Source organism: Bufo gargarizans, chromosome 5, assembly GCF_014858855.1.
Source record: "Bufo gargarizans isolate SCDJY-AF-19 chromosome 5, ASM1485885v1, whole genome shotgun sequence".
NCBI classification, from domain to species: domain Eukaryota; kingdom Metazoa; phylum Chordata; class Amphibia; order Anura; family Bufonidae; genus Bufo; species Bufo gargarizans.
In genome coordinates this window covers 89,543,988-89,568,706 of record NC_058084.1, presented here as the reverse complement: position 1 = coordinate 89,568,706, position 24,719 = coordinate 89,543,988, and the positions used below count along the sequence as shown (strand labels likewise).

Sequence of the window (24,719 nt, the reverse complement as noted above, 5' to 3'; positions counted from 1 at the left end):
GTTGAAAAACAGTTCCTGGAGAAATGGCCTTACCACTGGTTCCACGACCAAAATCATGCAGTGTAATGCCAAGCCATTAGTGTATCGGCATTGAAGACTAGAGGGGCCTGCCATCTGTACATTATGCCACCTGACACCATAATCCCGGAAGTGAGACTGGTGTGATGTTTGTGTGTGAAGGCTGCTTCATGGCGTTGCCAACATGTCTACAGACCAATATCTGGCTGCCATTGCATCTGAGACAAAAGCAGCACTCAGTCCTGAAGAGGAGAGACCTCCATTCCTGCCTTCATTGCTCTCTTACTTTGCACCATTATAGCCTTTAAGAGCGGTCGTGTGAGGTCAGTGGAACATCTGTAGCTGGATGTCTGGCTTGCAGGCCAATGTCGTGCAAACGCCTTCTGAAGGTTTGTGTAGACCCTGTTGGGCGCCCTGGGCTTGAGATGGGATGTCTTAATTTCACTTGCAGTACAGAATGGATCATTATGCGCCATTCTTCCAATCAGACAAATTCATCTGTGAAGAGGTTCTCCTCTGTGCACTTCTTCCTGTCATTCCAGTTTGTTGTCGTTCTTCCATCCAAGGGGACACACAACAATGAACAGTGCTGACATCTCAGCCTACACGTGTAGTAATATTCTGTAGTGAAAAACCAAGGTCCCTCAGTTCAAGGATTTTGTCCCTCTCACGTTGAGACAAGTGCAGATAACTGGCGCGTCAGCAAACAAGGAGGCATTGCACAATCATCTCACATGACTTGATCAGATTTTTGAGGTTTCACCTGGCTAAAAAAAACTTTGCTTTCAATTTGGCTTTTATGCCCCTCCCATATGCTACAGATTGGAGCTAGGTGCATTAAAATTTGATCATCTGCAGATCCCAGCAACACCTGCTGCTTCCTTGATTTGCATAACATTATGGCTTCTCTCTCTTGGTGTTGCAATTTCACTGTTGAGAAGTGTTCATGAAAAATACAAGATTTAATAAAGCAGACAGGTGGTGACAGGTCCTCTATGTCATAGGATGCTCCGCGTGCTTGGTTCTGGTTTTTCGTTTGTTGTGTTTGCAGGCCGTTTCTAGGTTGTTGGGTATTCACAATAGGAATTTTATCTCATCTGAGACCTTTTAAGGAGATACATCATTTGCCAAGTGCATGAAAAGGTTGGGGAGCAAGAGAGAACATCACCGATCAGAGGAGTGTGTGAAAATTACCCTTAATTCCAGCAAAACTGTAAATCTCCTAACAGGCAGATGATTGTGCAGATGATTGGCTCACTATCAAGAATATCTATCAGCAGCAGGCATCTTATTATACATCCTGCAGATTTATAGCTGCTGCTTGCACATTCCTTGTGGAATCAGAGTTGTTTTTAGACATATTACATATTTCTTATTGTTTTTATGTATTATTCCAAAGACTGTGGCATCACTTAAAGGCTTTCTGCCTCCACTGCATCTAATTTAATAAATGGAGCAGTTTAGCAACTAGTCTTAAGCAAAATATCCTAAATATTTTTTTCTGTGTATAGCTCTTAGGTAGACCAGTGTGTACCAAGATGATGCAGCTGCTCGTCTATAGTCTGCAAGTAGTCTGTGTGTCCTGTAGCCTTTCGATGCCTCTCTTTCCTATACCCCCTGCTTATTTCTGACTGTAGTCAATGCAGTTCAGTATGCATAATTTACACATAGGAGGGAAAGTATTAAGCTTGTACGCTACAGAATTGGCACACAAAAGTTGCAAACTTTGGCACAAGTCTTATTTTACAATACAATTTCCTAATTTTCGCTTTCTTTGCCACCCTTGCCACTTGGTGGGGAGGAAGAAGGCCATGGGAGAGAGCTTCGCTACCCAACTTTGAAGAGGACCTTTCACCAGTTTTTACTTTATAAAAGTGATACCTCACACTGTAACTCATGTTCCCTAGATGTCATATCGCTAATTTTTTTCATGGTATGCTCCTCGTCTGTTTAGGCGCCCTGTATGATAATTACTAGCATCGGAACAGGGAGGAGGGGACATCAGCTTTTCTCAGTGGGCGTCTCTTCTATCTGGCTGTGGCGCTGTCCAATCACAGAGGAGCGCGTCACAGCCAAGGAGAAGGTGAGCTGTTTTTTCTCAAAGGCAGTGACGCGCTCCGCTGTGATTGGACAGCGTCACAGCCAGATAGAAGAGACGCCCACTGAGAAAAGTTGAGGTCTCCTCCTCCCTGTTCTGATGCTATTAATTAGCATACAGGGTGCCTAAACAGAACGAGGGGCCCAGCAGCGCAACGGAGGAGCATATCATAAAAAACATTAGCGATATGACCTCTAGGGAACATGTGCTACAGTGTGAGGTATTGCTTTTATAAAGTAAAAACCGGTGAAAGGTCCTCTTTAACAACATGCCTGCCTTAATACAGACCCCTCTAAATAACTTATACAATATTGGGGTCATTTATTGATGCCGGTCTTAATATCCGATGCACCTAATTTATGTAGAGGCGCCGGCTCCCTTGCTGGCCTAGATTTAGATTATTTTCTACACCTAAAACAGGTGCAGAAAATGATAAATGAGACGGCCCGCCAGCTTCCCCCACGCACGCCACATCACGTTTTTTAGACCTGGCAGGAGCGGGGAAAAGTCACAGATTGTATAGTACAGTACTATACAATGTATGGCACTGTGCTTGGTAAGTTCAGAGAAGGTTGCGGTGCTCACTGAAGGGCTGGTTCCTTCTCAAACAGCTGATTGGCGAGGGTGCCAGGTGTCGGATCTGGATACTGAGACCTATCCAGAGGATAGGTCATCAATATTAAAATCTCGGAAAACCCTTTTAAAGGGGTTGTCCGGGTTCAGAGCTGAACCCAGACATACCCTTATTTTCATGCTCCGATGCGCTCCCGTGCCCTGCGCTAAATCGCGTGGGGCACGGGCTCTTTTGTTTTCAATAACACACTGCCGGGCGGTAACAGTGTGTTCAGTGACGTCACCGGCTCTGAGGGGCAAAGGAGAGCATCGGAGCATGAACTCCTCCGATGCTCATGTCAGGGGGGCTGCCGGGGTGAAAATGGAGGGATGTCCGGGTTGAACTCTGAACCCGGACAACCCCTTTAAGTAAATAGTTGCTGAGCTGCAATATTCCGGCCTTCTGCTTCCGGCGTCATCCAATGTATAGTTTCCTGTATAGTTTCCAGTTGATTGTTGAGCATGTCAGATGTCGGACCACCAATCTGATATTAATGACCTATCCTGAGAAAAGGTCATCAATATCTATGTCCCAGAAAACCCCTTGATGGTAATACAGCATGGTTTCCTGCTTATGTTACACACCTGAACCCAACTTCGCTCCTCTCTCTGTTTGTTTTAATTCCATAAGTGTTTGATTGGCAGCTCATGTATAAAGACTGGATGTCACACTCCATCACTGACAGGTGAGAGAAAAATGGCATGAAGCAATAAACACATCACTGGTGTAGAAGGAAATAAAGGTGTCCATGCTGAACGTCACTGCAAATTAGCCATGTTCTAGCAATCCCCATCAGAGCTGACCACTGCAGACCCTGCCCTGAGTCGTGCAAACACGTCAGAACAAAGCTGACAGCCACGTTCCATAGTATCATATTATGTGCATTATAGAAGTAAAGCAGGCAGACATAGAAATGATGGGGTTGATATTAAGAATCCTACTGACCCTGCCCTTGGCCCTTTCTAAACTTCAAGATCTCAAAAAAATGAAATTCGCACTGTAGCAGTAATGTACTGGTTTAAGGCTATGTACACCTTCAGAGGCAATTTTTGTTTATGATTGCATGTTACTTGTTTTTGCCTAAAAATCATTTTTTCAATTGACCTTTATTAAAATTTTTGAGCTGTTCTGTCACAAAGGGTTAACTGTTTGCTTAGCTGTGTGACTAGTACTTTCACTTTGTGCCAGTCATCTAATAAACCTTCTCTCTAAACTACTGAGAGGTCATAAACACTTATTTAAGCCACATTCTTATCAGTGAGATAAGAACTGAGCTATAATAAGTGTTTAGGGAGGTCAGAGAGCAGAGATAAGGAGTCCGACAGCTCCTAGTCTGACGGAAAAGATCTACTGCTAGAGCATCTCAGCTCTGTACAGAAAAAAGGGAGCTATGTTTTTTGTTTTTTTTAAACTCGTTTTATTAAGCGATGTCAATCACAAGCATGATGCACACATGACATTACATCAACCCACGCAGGGGTCAAGAGAATGTAGAGCAAGTCAAAGATCTTATAAACAACAGTAATGCAAATATATCAAGAGCCCCAGACAGGGGAAGGTGAATGGAATGAGGCACAATCAACCCAGGATACAGCACAGTACACACAATAGAGCATGAATATATTAAGGACCGCATACGGCAATGTAAGCCCATTGGGGCTGGGGATGAGGGTCACTAAGGACCATCGCCAGTCATAAACCTGTGCGAGGAGTGCAGAGTGATCGGAGAGGCACACCAGTCGCCCCACACTCTATCGAACTTCTGAGGGCACCCTCTGTGCTTAAAGACAACCTTCTCCATTGAGACTGCGTGATTCACCAGGGAGATGCATTGTCCCTTGGAGGGGGGGGAGATCACCCATCCACCTCAAGGCAATCGCCTTTCTGGCAAGAAATAACGTCTCTGCTATAAAGATTCTATGGTAATGAGACCAGGACTCCTCATCCACAACCCCCAGGATACACAACTTGGGGCATAGGGGTAGCGCCACTGGGACCATGGTAGCAAGGACTTCCAGCACTGCAACCCAGAACTGACGGATGACTTCACAGTCCCACATCATGTGCCAGAAGTCTGCCCCCTCTATATCACATCTGTGACACAGAGTATGAGCGATTCTTCCCATCTTTTGAAGTCTAGTGGGAGTGAGGTAGCTGCGATGCAGGATAAAAAGTTGAATCATTTTGTTATTTATGGAGGGTGACACTTTGGTCGGAGCCGCCAGTGCCTCCTCCCAATCTTCAGAAGATAAAGACGGAATTAGCTGCCTCCACTTATCCTCAACTGGCAACGGAGCAGCCGTCATTCGGCAATTAAGTAGATGAGTGTATAATACTGACACTATACCCCTCGGACCTTGGGATTTCAAAACACCAATAATGGGATATTTAGACATGCCTCCACACCCCCCCGGAAATTGGGCCCTTAATGCGTGTCTCAGCTGGAGGTATCTGAAAAAGAGAGTGCGAGGCACAAGAAATTTGTCTTGTATCTGTTGAAATGAATAGAGTTGACTTCCCTCATAGATATCTCCCAGCGTCAGGACGCCATGCCGTCTCCAGATGGGAACCTCGTTGGGAAGATCCGTATAAACATTCAGCTTAGAGGCCTGCCATATTTGATGGGCCAGCCTATGTATGGAAAGGAGCCCCCTACGCAAATGGACAGATCCCTCCAAAACAGGCCACAGCGTGGACACCATTAATTGTTGATGCAGATAGAACTCAGAATTAGGCATTATAACATCAGTGACCCAGCTCCTGAGGAACCTCAGTTGGCTCGCTACAAAATACAGGAAAAAATCCGGGAGGGAGGCGCCCCCCTGCAGCTTAGATCTCTGCAAAACCGCCATGGAAAGCTTCCTCCTGGACTTGCCCCATACAAATGATGTGACTAATGCATGAATACGTTTGAAAAAACCTCTGGGGACCGGTGTGCAAGCATGGGACAGTAGGTATAGGCCCTTCGGCAAAAGCACCATCTTTACCAGATTCAGCCTTCCCATAATAGACAAAGGGAGAGCCTCCCAAGCTTTAAACTTCTCATTAAACAGAGATTCCAAGGGTTCAATGTTCAGGGTATAGGAAAGGTGCGGTTCCCTAGTAATTATTATCCCCAAATATTTAAAACTATCTACTACGGGCAGATTGTAGTGACGCTCAGGCCAATCATGCAGCCACAGGGGCATAATGGCCGACTTGCCCCAGTTGATATGCAACCCGGAGTAGCGCCCGAAACGCTCTATGATCTCAATCGCTCTGGGAAGGGAAACCTCCGGATTCGACACAAACAAAATCAGGTCATCCGCATACAACCCAATCCTGTCCTCCCTGCCGCCCGCCCCCACACCTGTATATATTTGATCTTGTTTAATTCTAATGGCGAGATGTTCTATCGCAATGGCAAACAGTAGAGGCGACAGGGGACAACCCTGCCTAGTACCCCTACACAATGGAAATTTGTTTGAGTGGGAGCCATTAAGCTGAATACAAGCTGTAGGATTCCTATATAGTATCTCAACCCATTTAGTAAAATTAGGGCCAAAGCCAAAGCTCCTGAGGGCAGCTAACAGAAAGGGCCATTCCAGAGAGTCGAAAGCTTTGGCAGTGTCCAGGGAGGCCAAGGCCCACCTCGCCTTCTCCGCCACCCCCACCTGCTCAACAACCTGAGCTCTCCTTATATTGTCTGAGGTGGACCTGCCAGGCATGAAAGGGAGCTATGTTTTTAATAAAGACCAATTAAAAAAAATATTTTTTACTCCAAAATGAGCATAATGCAATAATAATAAAAAAAAATATTGCACCCAAAGGTGTACATAGCCTTTAAAGATGTTTGATAAATACATCACCACAGGATGACACTTTACAGGTTTGTGGGATCTGCTAGTGTCACCTATATACTGCAAGGGGTTGTGCCATAAACTACTTTTCACTGTAAAGTGTATTTTCATCAAGTGCTCTATCTCCCATTCCTCTTTGATATTTGTTTTCAAATTTACATCTTTTGCAGTTTTCTCTTATCCCCCATGCTTAAACCTCTACTACTTGTTTTGTGATGTGTCTGCTGTCCCATCATGCCTTAGGGCGGTGAGATGTGTCCTGACATCAGCAGGTCATGTAACACTATTCACAACCCTTGTTCTTACCAAGGAGGCTTAATACGTCCTACATTACAAGGCTCCAATGCAGGACGTAACTTACAGCAACTGAAGATCGAAACTGATTTGCCACAGAGTTTAATGGTAGGCTAAAAGCTTTAGATTAAGGTAGATATGTGATGAGTGCTTGCCATGAAAATGATGTCAGCGTATGAATATTATTCCAAATAGTTGTAATGACGTAGCAGGAGGCAGCATTTTGCTGTCAAGAAATCTTGTGGAGGGGGGCGTGGCCTGACCGAGCTTGATGGCGGCAGCTTGAGATCAGAGCTCCTGCCACTAGAACCTCTCTCAGCACTAGTTTAAGCACCACCCGACCTGTGGCATGAAGATTCAACCTAAGGATTCGAACAGAACCATTGCGGACCTAAAAAAGGATCCTCCACAGCAGTCCGACATGGACAAATACTTGCAGAAGCCGGCATCTCAGACAACCTCTCGTCCTGGCAAGATGGCGCCGAAACGAGGAGATGAGGAAGAAGGAGCAGACGATGCTAGCGGTGCAGCGGTGTGGGAAGCTACGACCGAGGTGAGCAGAAAACATATAGGGGAAGACCCGACAGCTCTAACTAGGGACTCTCTAGAATGTGCCCTGCAACGGGCTTTAGCTCCGATAGCAGCCGATTTAACCACCATAAAAGCAGAGGTCCGCCATATTGTGGACAGAGTGGAGGCGCTAGAGCAAACACAAGATGCCATAATCACCTTCAATTCAGCGGTTAAAAGCTCCCTAAGCTCACACACCAGAGCCATGAATAGCTTACTGCTTCAAATGGAGGATCAGGAAAACCAAAATAGAAGGCGCAATATAAGAATAAGAGGGTTTCCTGAATCTGAGACCAGCGAAGATCTATTTACAGTGATGGACTCACTTTTCAATATACTGCTGGGCCCTGATAGCGCCAAAGGCATTACAATTGAGAGGGTGCATAGGGCACTTAGACCTAAACCAGGAACATCTGAAAATCCCAGAGATATAATATGTGGATTGCTGAGTTATAGAGACTCAGAAGTTATTCTGCAAAAGGCAAGAGAGAAAAAGGAGATTTTAATACAAGGCAAGAACGTGCAAATATACCAGGACTTAGCAGCCTCTACACTTCAAAAGAGAAAGCTACTAAAACCGTTGACTGACACACTGCGCTCAGCAAAGATCCCTTATAGATGGCTGTTTCCCTTTGGCCTCTTAGTCACAGCAGGGAATCGTCGCTTCACAATACGCACTCCAGACGATTTGACACCGTTTTGGGAACTGACGGACATAACTCCTGTTGAAATTCCATCATGGTTGCCGGTAGCATCTGAGGAAGAACTGCCGCCATTACCAAAAGTATCATCATGGTCTAAACCAAAGCAACAGAGGATGGGACGGAACAAGAAAGCAGCATACAGAGAAATGGATATTTGATCACCAGTTAGACGGGTGAAAGGGTTAAGCCTGGTAGATTTTCCTGCTAATTTACCTCATGCCTACAAGCAGTCTGACGTGTTAATGTTATTTCATATTGCTTTTAGCACTTTTATCATGGGGCAAAACTTACCCTGTAATAGGTTTAATGTGCCTTTAGGGTTAAGCAATAGGTTCCTAAGCAGTTAAGCAATTGAACTCTAATATAGTTGAATTCAATCCAACTGATACTGGATTTATGGACTATAATCGGGTGTTTGGCTGCTATTGGCTGAGAGAGTTCTAGGCCGATCAGGGTGTACTGTTGACAACCGATCACCCCCTCCTCTTCCCGGCCAAAGGGAACTGCACACTGACAATGCAGTCGTCCACTATGTCAGGTGGTTCCTATTTGGTTGAATGTTGTTATACACTCCATTTGTTGTTTATGTTAAATCTCCATGTCTGGTCACATTGGTCATACGGCACACGTGTTGCTCTTAGCATGGCACATAGATGGCGCCACTGATACTAAAAATAGCAACCTTTAATGTTCATGGTTGCATAGGCCCTGTTAAAAGGAGCCGTATATTTAGCACAATTAAGAAAGCAGCGATAGATATAATAATGCTGCAGGAAACTCATTTCATAACTGGTTTCATGCCTGTTCGGATAGGTCGGCTTCTAAAGGGGTTAGTATAGGGCTGAAAAAGGGGATACCTTTCACTATTCATTCCCAACTAATAGACCCAGAAGGCAGGTATTTATTGGTAAACTGTGAAATAGGTCACACAAAATTCACTCTATGTAATTTATATGCCCCAAATATTAAACCAGTGAAGTGGTTAATGGAGACTCTGGACAAGATATCCGCATTCTCTACGGGCTGGTTGATCATAGGAGGCGACCTTAATCTAGCTTTAAATCCTTTATTGGATTCCTCATCCCAGAGATCGGTTATCTCCTTCAAAGCGCTTAAATCATTGCAAACGCGTCTGAGAGACCTTCATGTAGTTGATGTATGGAGATCAATCCATGGTGATAGAAAAGACTATACCTTTTATTCAAACCCACACAAGTCCTATCAGAGGCTAGACTACCTTCTAATTCCAGATCAATACTTAACGTTAGTCAAATCAGCTGAAATAGATAGCATAACAACGTCAGACCACGCCATGGTGCATTGCACCATTATGGTCCCAGGGATATCAGGGAAGGAGTGGTCGTGGAGACTAAATCACACATTACTGGATACACAAAAACATGTTGAAGGTATCTCTAAGAAACTAAAAGAATATTTTGATATAAATAAGTCCCCGGATACATCGCCTACTATAGTGTGGGAAGCGCATAAGGCGGTTATACGAGGAGAATTCATAGCTCTAGGATCACATCTCAAGAAGGAACGCACAAAAAAGTTGACGGATTTACTGTTGAGAATCTCTCAACTGGAGAGGACACACAAAAAGTCTCTAGCAGTAAAAGATTTTGAATCGTTAGTTACTCTTAGGCAGGATTTGAAATCGCTTCTTAATGTTAAATCCGCAAAAGCGTATTTAAGAGTTAAACAAAAACATTATATACACGGGAACAGGGGTAGTAAAATCCTATCTGCAATGATTAAAAAGAGAACAGAACAGGCGTTTATTAAACAAATGAGAAAAACGGATGGTTCATTGACTACGAAAGCTGAGGATATTTCAGAGGTGTTTACAACTTACTACCATGAGCTATATAACATAAGGAAAAATGAACCCAAAGAGGAAAGCCAGGCCAGGAGTGATAGGATTAAGGTCTACTTAAAAAACCTAAACCTACCAGTAATGTCAGGAGGAGATACCGAATCATTGACAGCTCCCATAACTGTAGACGAAATAGAGAAAGTTCTAAAAAGCATTCCTAAGGGAAAAAGCCCGGGACCAGATGGTTTAACGGTTGCTTATTATAGAAAATTTTTCCCTACGCTAGGCCCTCATTTGGTATCTCTTTTTAACGCCCTATTACAAGGAGTACCTTTGCCCAAACAGTCACTAGAAGCCCATATTACAGTGCTGCCCAAACCGGGTAAAGACCAGGCCATTCCGGCTAGCTATAGGCCAATATCACTGCTTAATGCAGATATCAAACTATGGGCCAAGATCCTAGCTCACAGGGTCGCGCCCTTGCTCAAAAGTCTAATATCGCCTGAGCAGTCGGGGTTTGTGGGAGGCAGGGAGTGCAGAGACAGCACATTTCGGGTAATACAGGCTCAACAGTATGCTATGTCTCGAGGGGAAGGGCTCACATTCCTGAGTACTGATGCCGAGAAGGCTTTTGATAGGGTAGACTGGCAGTTTATGGAAGCTACTTTGCATAGGTTTGGTTTTCCTGCTCAGTTTGTGACCGCTGTGCTGTCTCTGTACTCCTCACCCACGGCAAGGATACGGGTAAATGGTAATCTTACACCTCACTTTAATATCAGAAACGGAACCCGTCAAGGCTGTCCTTTGTCACCAACGCTATTTATTCTGTGTCTAGAGACCTTTATTCAAGCCATCAGACAAGATGATGGAATTCAAGGTCTTAAAATAGGTTCACAGACACATAAGGTAGCGGCGTTCGCGGATGATATGCTTTTGCTGCTCCCCAAACCATTAGAAGCGTTCCCAGCATTACTGAGGCAATTGGATGAATTTGGAGATCTATCCAATTTCAAAATTAATCTATCAAAGTGTGTTGCGCTAGGCGTGAACACTTCTCGAACCACCATAGCCCACCTTAAGGACAATTATCCTTTCCAATGGCAGGAGGACAACATAAATTACTTAGGGGTTTGCATAACCAGAAATCCTGACCAGCTATTTTTTACAAAACTACCCCAAACTATTAACAGATATTAAAACTCAATTAAATGACCTGAAAATCCCATTTTTGACATGGCTGGGGAGGAAAAATGTGTTGAAAACATATATACTTCCCAAATTCTTATATCTGATGCAGACAGTGCCTGTACCTTTGCCACCGCACTACCTGAATCAGGTGAGAAGGACCTTTTCCAGCTTTGTATGGAATCAGGCCAAACCCAGACTAGCATATAAGAGATTAATCCTACCTAAACATAAGGGAGGGTTTGGATTACCAGATATAAGTGGATATTATGGAGCAATTCAAATGAGATTACACTCGGAACTAGCAAATCCCCGAGTTACTAAACTCGGTTGCCAAATTGCTAGGAAGATACTAGGACGAAGGAACTTAGCCCTGTTATGGGACACGAGTAGGAACCCCTCTAGCAGAGATAATATACCCGGCTCCCTACGAGGAGTATTTGATAACTGGTTTAAGGTATCGAGACATCTACATCCCACCAAGAGAATATCACCCTTCACGCCTATCAGCTATCTTCCCTATCTGTTACAAGCGGATTTTCAGGACGACATGGGTATATGGGCAGCTATAGGAGATGTGGCAGTTGGAGACACATTAGAGAACAGAGAGGTCCCACCTATGCATAGCCTAAAAGACAGGTTTAAACGCATCCCTTGGGCTCCAACCCAATACTCACAATTTAACAAAGTATGCTCTCAGTACTTGATGTGTACCACGAGCAATTACGTCCCCACCTGGTATGATACGTTACTTAATCAACCGACATTTACGAAGGGAGCTGTCTCACGTCTATATAATAAAATACTAGAGATAGGAGCGGACTTCAGACCACCATATATTACAAAGTGGGAAGAAGAGATTGGGCAATCACTGGATGATAGCACAGTTGGAAGATTACTCGCACACTCACATGGTTATTCCAGGTGCATTAAGATACAGGAGAATGCGTTTAAGATAGTCACAAGATGGTACAAAACGCCAGATAAATTGCATTCTATCACACCGGAAGTATCTGCCGAATGTTGGAGATGTGGAGGGGCTGAAGGCAACATGCAGCATATATGGTGGTCATGCCCGCAAGTCACTAGATATTGGGATGTGATATCGAAGGAAATCCAAAAGATCTGTAAGATAAAATCGCCCCTTACTCCGCAAGTAGTGCTTCTCAATTTACCAAATAGTCACTACAAGCTGACCAAAAATTCGTTGCCGGCGCAACTGATAGCTGCGGCGAAGCTCCTTATTCCGAAATACTGGCTATCAAAGCAGATTCCCAGTTTAAGGGAATGGGTTTTTAAAGTACAGGAGATCTACCAACTGGAAGAACTTACTAGCTGGGAGACTTTATCCCATGACAGATTTTTACTAATTTGGGACAAATGGTCTGAGTGGTATAGGGAGTTCAATTCCAGAACGATTGCTTAATACATGTAGGCTGATTACTTGAGAGGGTGTTTAGTATAGACTCATTATTGTCGGCATCACACTTACATGCGATAGTTTTTCATTCAGAATTTAAAACCATTTAAATGTATACAGAAGATCAGATGATAGGATGGACATCCCCTTTTACAGCGGTGACATTACAGGCTGCTAAAGAAATTCACGCTGCCAAACCATAGAATGTGTAATACATTTTCATAATAGGGCTATTGTAGCAGCACTAGTAAGAAATAACACTTGACCGAGTTGAGACAACTAAGGATATGGAGTATATTTTTCCTTGTTAATTTTATTGTTGTTTGTATTTATCTGCAAATGTCGTAACATTGGATATGTATGAGCACTAAAATTCTAAATAAAGATTTGACAAAAAAAGAAATCTTGTGGAAATTAAACCTGGATATTTTAAGGCAATGTTTGATTAGAATTAAGTAAAACATTTACAAATATAATTGTAAAAGCAAATGCAATGTCTGTTATGCTGGATTCAGGAACCTGTAGGTCACTGCGTCGTGACATCTATGTCGGATGAGCTGCAAGACGAATACTGTCTGCTCCTGATCGACCTCCTACTGCAGTTTATTGGGGTTCTGGTACATTTGACGGCAAGAAGATCTCTGTAGACTGTACTATCCTTGCTGATGGAACCTATGCGAAGGTGAACTGGACCATACCGTGAGCCCCTGCAGTTCTTCTGAACCAAGCCCTCTATAGCTATAGTGTTTTGTATGCATTCGTTTTTATAGGTGTGAGGAATATGGATTAATATTTACTGTCAGGACATGCCCTCACACCCCCCATTTGCTGACAGATAGCAGAGGTAGGGAACTCCACAGGAGGGCCCTGCTTCAAAGCCCCAGCCCTGATTGTAATTTGATGCACCTCTTGGCATGTTCAGTGTACATACAAAATGGGTTCTCCCCCCCCCCCCCCCCCCCAGCCATCTGAGTGTCAGTTGGCAAGAGCAGAGGCCCCCAGGGGGTCCAGGCTTCAAGGAGAAGGTCACACCTCCGTGCACCAGTTTGGAGCCAACTGAATCCTGCAGGAAAACCCTCAGCATGGGGTATCCGCCCTTGCCCAGGATCAATGAGACCTCCCAGACATGTTGGCACCTACCTTTCATAAGGAATGAAATGAATCGTCTGGCCATCACAGGCGCAAACCAGATACATATTTGTGTCACGGTGGCCACGAGGTACGTTCCCATGGTCTTTGTTTACTGGGACAAGGTCGGGGTAGGGAGATAACCATATCTCCCCATAGAAACCACATAACGGTTCCAGGTTTGGGCTCTACTTGTAGCCGGAACCCAGGCAGGTCCCTTAGTCCCAGAACCATCTCCCTGTGACCCTCTGGTCTGGAGCTATAAACACTAAAGGGTTTTGTGGGTCATTTGCTGCCAGCCCAGAAGAGGGGGAGTGGGGAGGGGAGGGGTCAGCTACAGGTTAAAAGTCTGGTGCCAGCAAGTAGGCGGGTCTTTTTCTCTGAAGAGGGGTCACATCCTACACATGTGTTTAGAGGGACCCAGGAAATAGCTGAGCTCACGGCCCTTCATGTGGACTCCAGCAAAGAACATCTCAAAGGAACTTTCATCATACTCGGTAACTGACTATTTACACTGCTTAACCCTGTTGTAACCATATAAACTGTATCTGTAACCTCAGACCACTGTATATATTGTCTGTGTATATTGTGTTATATCTAGTGTGCTCTTACGGCGATTAAATCTATAATTTAATCTTATGCTATCTTGTATCTCGATCACAAATCCCCACATCCGTGTTTTGGCCTAGTTATATTCTACCGCGGGTTGGTTTCTGACCCTATATAAACCCGTTAGCGGATCGGGCTTATATCAAGCGAGAAATGGTGGCAGTTACCCGAGCTGACGGTGTGCTGTTTTCACTGCGGCAGTAAAAAAAGGCTCTCTCAGCTTGTTGCCTCTCTGTGCCCGCGTGGACAGGAGGTGTGTGTGTAAACTTATACCAGCCTGACCTTACGTGCTCCTCTGGAGGGCGTAACTTCACGTTTTTGGTGGCCCCGTGACCATACCAGGTCTCGTGAGCTCGACGTAGTTGACGTCGAGCAGGCACCAGGTGTGGTATTCATCACAATAGGTAACTACATTTCCGTTCTGTAATTATAAATGTTACTTATGTACTGTGTGTGGAACATGCAGTTTGGATTGTGTCTGAAAGATAAAACTGAGACATTTGAAATTCACTATTCTTCAAATCACTAGTTTAATAAGACTCAGTACAGTATAATAAGTGCTCCTTAAAGTCTGTAAAAAACAAAATATAGACTATATATAAAAAAGAGAAAAGAGAGAAGCCGCACACAAAAAGGTGCTGGTGCAAAAAAATCCTCCTCAGGGACCTGCGACCAAGGTCCCAGGTATAAATAATAGAGCAAAAGAAGGCAGCACTCCAGATGGTAATGAAAAAGTGGATGGTTTATTCACTCTTTTGCTCTATTATATATACATATATATATATATATATATATATATATATATATATGTGTGTGTGTGACTTTGATATTGTTTTCAGTATTATATGCATGTTTAGTATTTGTTGAATGGGTTTCCTAATTTGTTGATGTGAGCACTCTTACTTAAAGGGATTCTGTCACCTCCCCTCAGCCAAAAAACGATTTAAAAGCAGCCATGCAGCACAGCTTACCTGGATTAAGCTGTGCTGTTTAATCTTGAAATCCGTCCAGCAGTTACTTTAAAAAACGACTTTGATCAATAAGGAAATGCGTCCTGAAGGTGCCCAGAGGGGCGTTTTTTTTCTTCCTAGTGAGCCCAGTACCGCCCCTCTTTCAGTGCCCAGCCCGCCTTCCTTGTATTTTCTAACTGCCGCCCCCAGCCTGCCACAGCCTCTCCTGCCTCTCCTCCCCCTCCCTCACGCCGAACGAAGTCTCGCACAGGCGCAGTACCCACTGAGGGCTGCGCCTGTGCGATCATCAGGAGACTGAGGGCGGCAGCTTCATCTTCGTCACTGGGCATGCGCCGAGCCCAGTGACGTCCGATGCTCGCTCTTCCCTGCTGACTGAGGGAAGAGCGAGCATCGGACGTCACTGGGCTCGGCGCATGCCCAGTGACGAAGATGAAGCTGCCGCCCTCAGTCTCCTGATGATCGCACAGGCGCAGCCCTCAGTGGGTACTGCGCCTGTGCGAGACTTCGTTCGGCGTGAGGGAGGGGGAGGAGAGGGAGGAGAGGCTGTGGCAGGCTGGGGGCGGCAGTTAGAAAATACAAGGAAGGCGGGCTGGGCACTGAAAGAGGGGCGGTACTGGGCTCACTAGGAAGAAAAAAACGCCCCTCTGGGCACCTTCAGGACGCATTTCCTTATTGATCAAAGTCGTTTTTTAAAGTAACTGCTGGACGGATTTCAAGATTAAACAGCACAGCTTAATCCAGGTAAGCTGTGCTGCATGGCTGCTTTTAAATCGTTTTTTGGCTGAGGGGAGGTGACAGAATCCCTTTAACAAATTCAATGCTGATACTTAGTCAATAGAGTTGAATGTAGTGACATTGTACACTCATGACTGCCACCTACCTTTCATAAGGAATGAAATGAATCGTCTGGATTCTTTTGATCCACAGGGGCCCTAGCAGTTGGACCCTCGCCGATCAAATACTTATCACCTATCCTGTTGTGGAACAGCCTCTTGAACTTTTCACACTCCTGCTACTGACTGAAAGGCTCCAGGAACAGACAGAGCCCGGTGAGGTTTACTCCGCATAATCAGTGGAAAAAGTTAGCTAACTTGACGACTCACCATAATATGCCCCTACTTCAGTCCCTTCACTTTCAAGGCTCAGTTTTCCTGTATACAGCACTAGTGTTGAGTGAACTTGTGTTTTCAAGTTCGGTGTACAAGGTTCGGGTTTGGGCTATCTAGGATTTCCATTATGGATTCCATTAACACTGACCATAAGTTACGGTCCATGGTAGCGGAATCCATAACGGAATTCTTAGATGACCCAAACATTGTACGCTGAACTTGAAACACAAGTTCGCTTAACACTATACAGCACCAATCTGATTTGCTGTAGTCAATAGCCACTTGATGACTTCTAGTTCTGTCCTGTCTCCATGTCCTCTTTTCTGAACGTATAATAAACTCTAGCTATCATGCGACCTTGAAAGTTGAGGTTGTATTTCAAAATGGCCTCTTCCATTGACTTTTGGGAATCATGTACATTTAAAGAGGTAGACTATGCAACCATTTATGATTGTGGAGGAAGACCTCTTTGACCTCATCGGTCCGGAGCATGAAGAGTACACAGCGCTAATTTAAGTGAAGGATCTCACCGATTCCCAGATTTGGGACCAGTCGATGTCATATCCTAGCTGACATTATTTTATGAGATGAATTTTTTTATGTGGCGATTTGATACGTTTTAAGTTAAATCAGATGGTGAGTGGAATACATGGGAACGGCTGCTGCAAATACATGAAAATAAGGTTATTTATATGCTCATGGAATTTCTTCTCAAGTCTAAACCATTTGTGACACACGGAACGCTAGTTGCCAGATTTAGCACAATCTAAATATTTAAAACAATGTTTACAATTATACTTATCAAAATCAGAATAGTAACTCAATGCGGAATTCTCAGGGTCTAAAACTGGACCTTTCCCTGAATATTAAGGGATTTAAGGACATAATTAATTGTCTCCAAAAGGGAACGTTTTTTTTCCTTGAGGTAAAGTGTTTTTCAATACGCTGAAAGCAATAATAGATCTATACAAATAAACGGAATCCACTTGCAAATGCAGATAGAGTTCTCAATATTTTTTTCGTGGGCCTGATTTCTTGTTTTCTGCTATTGAGTTCAAGACCTTCGATAAGGTCAGATCCATTCCAAAAAAATTTATAACGCAAGGTGCTTGTAGCTTCTGGATACCAGCCAGCATCGTTACACTCATGTTTGCAAATGGCCGCACGCCTTTGAAGTCTAGGACTAAGTGGGCTGTTGGCATAGGATGGCGTAGTGGGTTAAATCTTACTAAGTGACGGTTAAAGACTGGGAGAACCGCAAGAATCTGTTGAGATTTATGCAGAATGTAATAGGTCATATGATATTTCGATGTCTTATTGATTTTTGTTTTATTGCACATTTGTTCTTTAACTCGTTTACTTACAGAAATAGAAATAAAGAAATGAAAGGGAGTTAAATGGGTTCAGATATTGCATTTTGGGTCTGGGTCGTCTGAAGGCGTTATCTGCTTTCAACAGCTGTATTAATGCATGCCTATAAGGAGCGAACATTAAGTCTTCTCCTGCGTCCATGCATTGATGTCCAAGCTTTACCCAGACATTCACTCATTGCTAAGGACCTGTCACAGCAAAATGCAGTGCATTCTGCAGTCAGCATGTTATGGAGTAGGAGGAGCGTAGCAGATATATATATATATATATATATATATATATACAGTCATGGCCAAAAGTTTTGAGAATGACACAAATATTAGTTTTCACAAAGTTTGCTGCTAAACTGCTTTTAGATCTTTGTTTCAGTTGTTTCTGTGATGTAGTGAAATATAGTTACACGCACTTCATACGTTTCAAACGCTTTTATCGACAATTACATGACATTTATGCAAAGAGTCAGTATTTGCAGTGTTGGCCCTTCTTTTTCAGGACCTCTGCAATTCGACTGGGCATGCTCTAAATCAACTTCTAGGCCAATTCCTGACTGATAGCAACCCATTCTTTCATAATTACTTCTTGGAGTTTGTCAGAATTAGTGGGTTTTTGTTTGTCCACCCGCCTCTTGAGGATTGACCACAAGTTCTCAATGGGATTAAGATCTGGGGAGTTTCCAGGACCATGGACCCAAAATGTCAACGTTTTGGTCCCCGAGCTACTTAGTTATCACTTTTGCCTTATGACACGGTGCTCCATCGTGCTGGAAAATGCATTGTTCTTCACCAAACTGTTGTTGGATTGTTGGAAGAAGTTGCTGTTGGAGGGTGTTTTGGTACCATTTTTTATTCATGGCTGTGTTTTTGGGCAAAATTGTGAGTGAGCCCACTCCCTTGGATGAGAAGCAACCGCACACATAAATGGTCTCAGGATGCTTTACTGTTGGCATGACACAGGACTGATTGTAGCGCTCACCTTTTCTTCCCAGGACAAGCCTTTTTCCTGATGCCCCAAACAATCGGAAAGAGGCTTCATCGGAGAATATGACTTTGCGCCAGTCCTCAGCAGTCCATTCACCATATTTTCTGCGGAAGATCAATCTGTCCCTGATGTTTTTTTTTTAGATAAGTGGCTTCTTTGCTGCCCTTCTTGACACCAGGCCATCTTCCAAAAGTCTTTGCCTCACTGTGCGTGCAGATGCGCTCACACCTGCCTGCTGCCATTCCTGAGCAAGCTCTGCACTAGTGGCAGTCCGATCCCGCAGCTGAATCCTCTTTAGGAGACGATCCTGGCGCTTGCTGGACTTTCTTGGACGCCCTGAAGCCTTCTTAACAAGAATTTAACCTCTTTCCTTGAAGTTCTTGATGATCCTATAAATTGTTGATTGAGGTGCAATCTTAGTAGCCACAATATCCTTGCCTGTGAAGCTATTTTAATGCAACGCAATGATGGCTGCACGCGTTTCTTTGCAGGTCACCATGGTTAACAATGGAAGAACAATGATTTCAAGCATCATCCTCCTTTTAACAGGTCAAGTCTGCCATTTTAACCCAATCAGCCTGACATAATGATCTCCAGCCTTGTGCTCGTCAACATTCTCACCTGAGTTAACAAGACGATTACTGAAATGATCTCAGCAGGTCCTTTAATGACAGCAATGAAATGCAGTGGAAAGGTTTTTTTTGGGATTAAGTTAATTTTCATGGCAAAGAAGGACTATGCAATTCATCTGATCACTCTTCATAACATTCTGGAGTATATGCAAATTGATATTATAAAAACTTAAGCAGCAACTTTTCCAATTTCCAATATTTATGTAATTCTCAAAACTTTTGGCCACCACTGTATATATGTGTGTGTGTATATATATATATATATATATATATATATATATACAGTTGTGTTCAAAATATTAGCAGTGTGTTTAAAAAAGTGAATAAAGCTCAAACCTTCTAATAGCTTTTATTTCCATACACACAAATGCATTGGGAACACTACACATTCTATTCAAAATCAAAACACGAAGAAAAATATATCAAATTTGTGTTGTTCCTCTAAAAAAAAATGAAAAGTGAATATTTGACTGTTCAAAAAAAATAGCATTGTTTGTATTCTTCTTTACAAACTCAAGCATTCACTATATAAACTGAAAAATGTTTGAAGATTTTGCTTTCCTTTGAATCACTTAACTAATATTTAGTTGTATAACCACTGTTTCTGAGAACTGCTGGACATCTGTTCTGCATGGAATCGACCGACTTCTGGCCCCTGTGAACAGGTATTCCAGCCCAGGATGATTGGACTACATTCCACAGTTCTTCTCTATTTCTTGGTTTTGCCTCAGAAACTGCATGTTTGATGTCACCCCACAAGTTTTCTATTGGATTAAGATCGGGGGATTGGGCTGGCCACTCCATAACGTCAATCTTGTTGGTCTGGAACCAAGATGTTGCATATTTACTGGTGTGTTTGGGGTCGTTGTCTTGTTGGAACACCGATTTCAAGGGCATTTGCTCTTCAGCATAAGGCAGCATGACCTCTTCAAGTATTCTGATGTATTCAAACTGATCCATGATCCCTGGTATGCGATAAATAGGTCCAACACCAGTAGTATGAGAAACATCCCTATATCATGATGCTTGCGCCACCATGCTTCACTGTCTTCACAGTGTACTGTGGTTTGAATTCAGTGTTTGGGGGCGTCTGACAAACTGTCTCCGGCCACTAGACCCAAAAAGAACAATCTTACTTTCATCAGTCCACAAAATGTCTCTTTAGGCCAGTCAATGTGCTCTTTGGAAAATTGTAACCTCTTCAGCACATGTCTATTTTCCATCAGTGGGACTTTGCGGGGGCTTCTTGCAGATAGCTTGGCTTCACATAGGCCTCTTCTAATTGTAACAGTACTCACAGCTAACTTTAGACCTTCTTTGATCTTCCTGGAGCTAATTGTTGTCTGAGTCCTCGCCATTTTGGCTATTCTTCTATCTATTCAAATGGTAGTGTTTCTCTTTCTTCCACATCTTTCAGGTTTTGGTTGCCATTTTAAAGCATTTGCAATCATTTTAGCTGAGCAGCCTATCATTTTCTGCACTTCTTCATATGTTTTCCCCTTTCCAATCAACTTTTTAATCAAGGTACGCTGTTCTTCTGAACAATGTCTGAAACGACCCATTTTCCTCAGAATTTTAGAGAGAAATGCACTGTAACCAGCATGTACAACATTTGCTTCCTTCCTTCCTTAAATAAGGGCAATAATTGCCACCTGTTTTTCAAAGAATGAATGACCTCACTCATTAAACTCCACATTATTCCTATTATTTTGAACATGCCCCTTTCAATTAGTGATTCAATTACACAGAATCGTCAGCATGCATGTCATCACTGTTGGGTCTGTTGGATTTCTATTACTCTACTACACCTGCTAGTAAATTATTTGCCCTGTAGAAATATCATTTCTACCAAAAACAGTGATTGATCAGGTTAGTGATGTCTGACTGCTATTATTTTGAACACAACTGTGTGTGTGTGTGTATATATATATATATATATATATATATATATATATAGTTTTGTTGGGAATGATTCCATAAAACATGTAATTTATACATTAATATCTCTGCTCTTTCTATACACCCCTGTGTATAGCTATTAGTGACTGATGGCTATCCCTGTATACACACATAGACAGACAAGAATAGGACATGTTCGATTTTTTGCTACAGAATGGACAACTAAAATTAATGGGTGCACATCCTATCCGCAAAAAAAACGGAACGGACACGGAAACAAAATACGTTTGTGAGCAGGTAGGCTTACATAGAGTAACATAGTTTGTAAGGCTGAAAAGAGACACCTGTCCATCCAGTTCAGCCTTGTATCCTTCCAGTTAAACTGGAGAAAGGCAAAAAATCCCATCAAGTAGAAGCCAGTTTTTCTCATCTTATGAGAAAAAATTCCTTCCCAACTCTAATCAGGCAATCAGAATAACTCCCTGGATCAACGACCCCTCTCTAGTAGCTATAGCCTGCAATATTATTACAGTATTGATCCCAAAAAAATAAAAAATCATGAATTTTATTAATACATAAATACAAGAAAATCTTTCTGGGTACTGTGGTCCACCCATTCCAGTTATTACTTTAGTTGTCCTCCTCTGGACCCTCTCCAGTTCTGCTATGTCTGCCTTGTTCACAGGAGCCCAGAACCGTACACAGTACTCCATGTGTGGTCTGACTAGTGATGTGTAAAGTGGTAGGACTATGTTCTCATCACGGGCATCTACCACTTCTACGATATACCACTCCTTTCATTACTAAGGGCCTAATGTAGACATCACTCAGTTCACCCCATAAAAGTCAATACAGCGATTCCTCAAGATACAATGACCTCAGGATACAATATTTTCAAAATACAATGGTCTTTCCTGGGACATCGTAAGTTGAAATTAGACTAAACATACAATGCCTTGACTCAGATACAACTAATCGTCATGGTCATTTCACCAGTAAAACCCCTGTACTGGTTGTCTAGTAGCTCTTCTTTACAGTACAGTGCGGTTCTACACGTCCTCTACTACCCTCTGTCTGTGCACGGATGAACTGCTACTTTTAATGTCTGCTGAGGGTGGCTCCATTTTACTTTTTTGGTACATTGTGTGCTATACAGGACCAGGTCATCATCATAGAAAAGTGATTTACAGCTTCTACTGTCTACACCTGATTGTTAGATGTACGGACTTGTTTTATCTGTCTTAGTTATCTGCTTATTTTTATTTTTTCTTAAATCCTTATTTTTCTTATTATGGGATGAGATTTTGGGGCTTTGGAACTAGTCTTCCACAGAGTTATAGTGCAATAGGAACCAATTAATATTGTGACTTGAGGGACCACTGTATAGAGGTGGACTGACTTGTGCACTACTCCTCCATTCAGAGACTAGACTCAGGGACCCCTCGTTACCAGGGGGATGTCTATTTCCAATTAGTGCTTTAACTAGACAGTTAATTAGTTAATGTACAAATAAATCTACAGTTACATCACTAGTACAGTTGAATAAAGACATATGTCTATCAAGTTCAACCAAGGAACCTATAAAGGCTTCTATCTGCCCAGCGTTTCATAAGCCATCACAATATCAGTATGTTGTTATCCAATGACCTGTTATTTCCAGTTTGTGAGTTACAATAGTTGAGGAATCAATGTCTTTTCTATTCTTATGTTTCTGTCCTTTCTATTATTTGCTTAAAGGGGATGTGACAAGCTTTGAAGGTATCCACAGGATAGAGGACAACTAATTGATCAGTGGGGGTCCTAATGCTGGAACTTCCGCCAATTCTAAAAACGGGGGCCCTGTTCCCCCGATCTAAAGGAGCGACAGGTCAAGCACGCTACCTGCCACTTCTGTTCATTCTTTGTGAGACCATCAGAGATGGCCAAGTACAGTGCTCCGCTATTTCCAGTGGTCTCATAAAGAATGTATAGAGCAGCAGGGACACATGTTTGCCCTGCCAATCCTTCAGATTGAGGGAACAGGACCCCCAGTCTTTGAATTGGTGGGAGTTCAAGCATTAGGACCCCCACTGCTCAATTAGTTGTCCTCTATCCTGTGGATAGGGAATACATTTTAAACTTGAACAACCCCTTTATAAGGTAGATATCAATTAAATGGAAAAAGGGCTAGTTTTGTCTTATTAGTACATGTCACTGTGTTATGCTATACCAAAGGACATTCTGTTGTCTTGTAGATGCTGGAAAAACTTTGCCAGAAAGTTTGGATTACTCCAAGATTTGGCTACAGACAGCGGCTGGAGAGCTGAATGTTAGAACAGGGATTCCTCCGCCATTTGTCACATTACAAATAAAGGATTTCCTTAATGGGCCAGGTAAGAGAGCTGTCATTATTATTATTATTATTATTATTATAATAATATAGTCTTTTTGTATGTGTTTATAATTTGTTTGTTAAAGGGGTTATCTCCCCCCCCCCCCCCCCCCCCCGCATATGCCGGGCCCCTCACATTGAATATACTTACCTGGCTCCCTGCGCCGCTCCTGGTCCCCGCACTGTCACTGCTGCTTCGCCCTGTGTGCGGATTAAAACATCCGGTGTTGTGGGGGTGGGGGGTGGTAGCAGCCAATGGCAGGTGGGGACTGGGATGAGCCTCCCTAGCGTCACCCGCGATGCTAGGAAAGCTTGTCCCCGCCTGCCATTAGCTGCTCTGAGGATAGCCATTTCTGTTGTTGGGAGGAAAATGCTGAAAACACACGGAAGGGATGCGTGGTTTGGGGATTAAAATACGAATCCGGTAATATGCACAAGGCCTTAGTAAGATATTGAGGAACAGGTTGTAATTGGAGTGTCATGGTAAATAATTAGCCTAGGAGCACTCTATATAGAGGCAGTGCTATTGATAGTCTCTAGAAGTACCCTATATAGAGGCAGTGCTATTGATAGTCTCTATGAGGACTCTATATAGAGGCAGTGCTATTGATAGTCTCTAGGAGCACTCTATATAGAGGCATTGCTATTGATAGTCTCTAGAAGTACCCTATATAGAGGCAATGCTATTGATAGTCTCTAGAAGTACTCTATATAGAGGCAGTGCTATTGATAGTCTCTATGAGGACTCTATATAGAGGCAGTGCTATTGATAGTCTCTAGAAGTACCCTATATAGAGGCAGTGCTATTGATAGTCTCTATGAGGACTCTATATAGAGGCAATGCTATTGATAGTCTCTAGAAGTACTCTATATAGAGGCATTGCTATTGATAGTCTCTAGAAGTACCCTATATAGAGGCAATGCTATTGATAGTCTCTAGAAGTACTCTATATAGAGGCAATGCTATTGATAGTCTCTAGAAGTACTCTATATAGAGGCAATGCTATTGATAGTCTCTAGAAGTACTCTATATAGAGGCAATGCTATTGATAGTCTCTAGACGTACCCTATATAGAGGCAATGCTATTGAT

General features: G+C 43.0%; 1 protein-coding gene across 5 annotated transcripts in view; it reads left to right on the top strand.

Annotated features, from left to right (window-relative positions):
* Nucleotides 1-24,719, top strand: part of VPS13B (vacuolar protein sorting 13 homolog B) — a 988,099-nt gene that overhangs the window by 726,894 nt on the left and 236,486 nt on the right. For all 5 annotated transcript variants that reach the window (XM_044295329.1, XM_044295331.1, XM_044295327.1 and 2 more), the window contains one exon: nucleotides 23,492-23,629. In XM_044295329.1, the coding sequence (XP_044151264.1) occupies nucleotides 23,492-23,629 (138 nt within the window). The remainder of the gene's footprint in view (nucleotides 1-23,491; nucleotides 23,630-24,719) is intronic.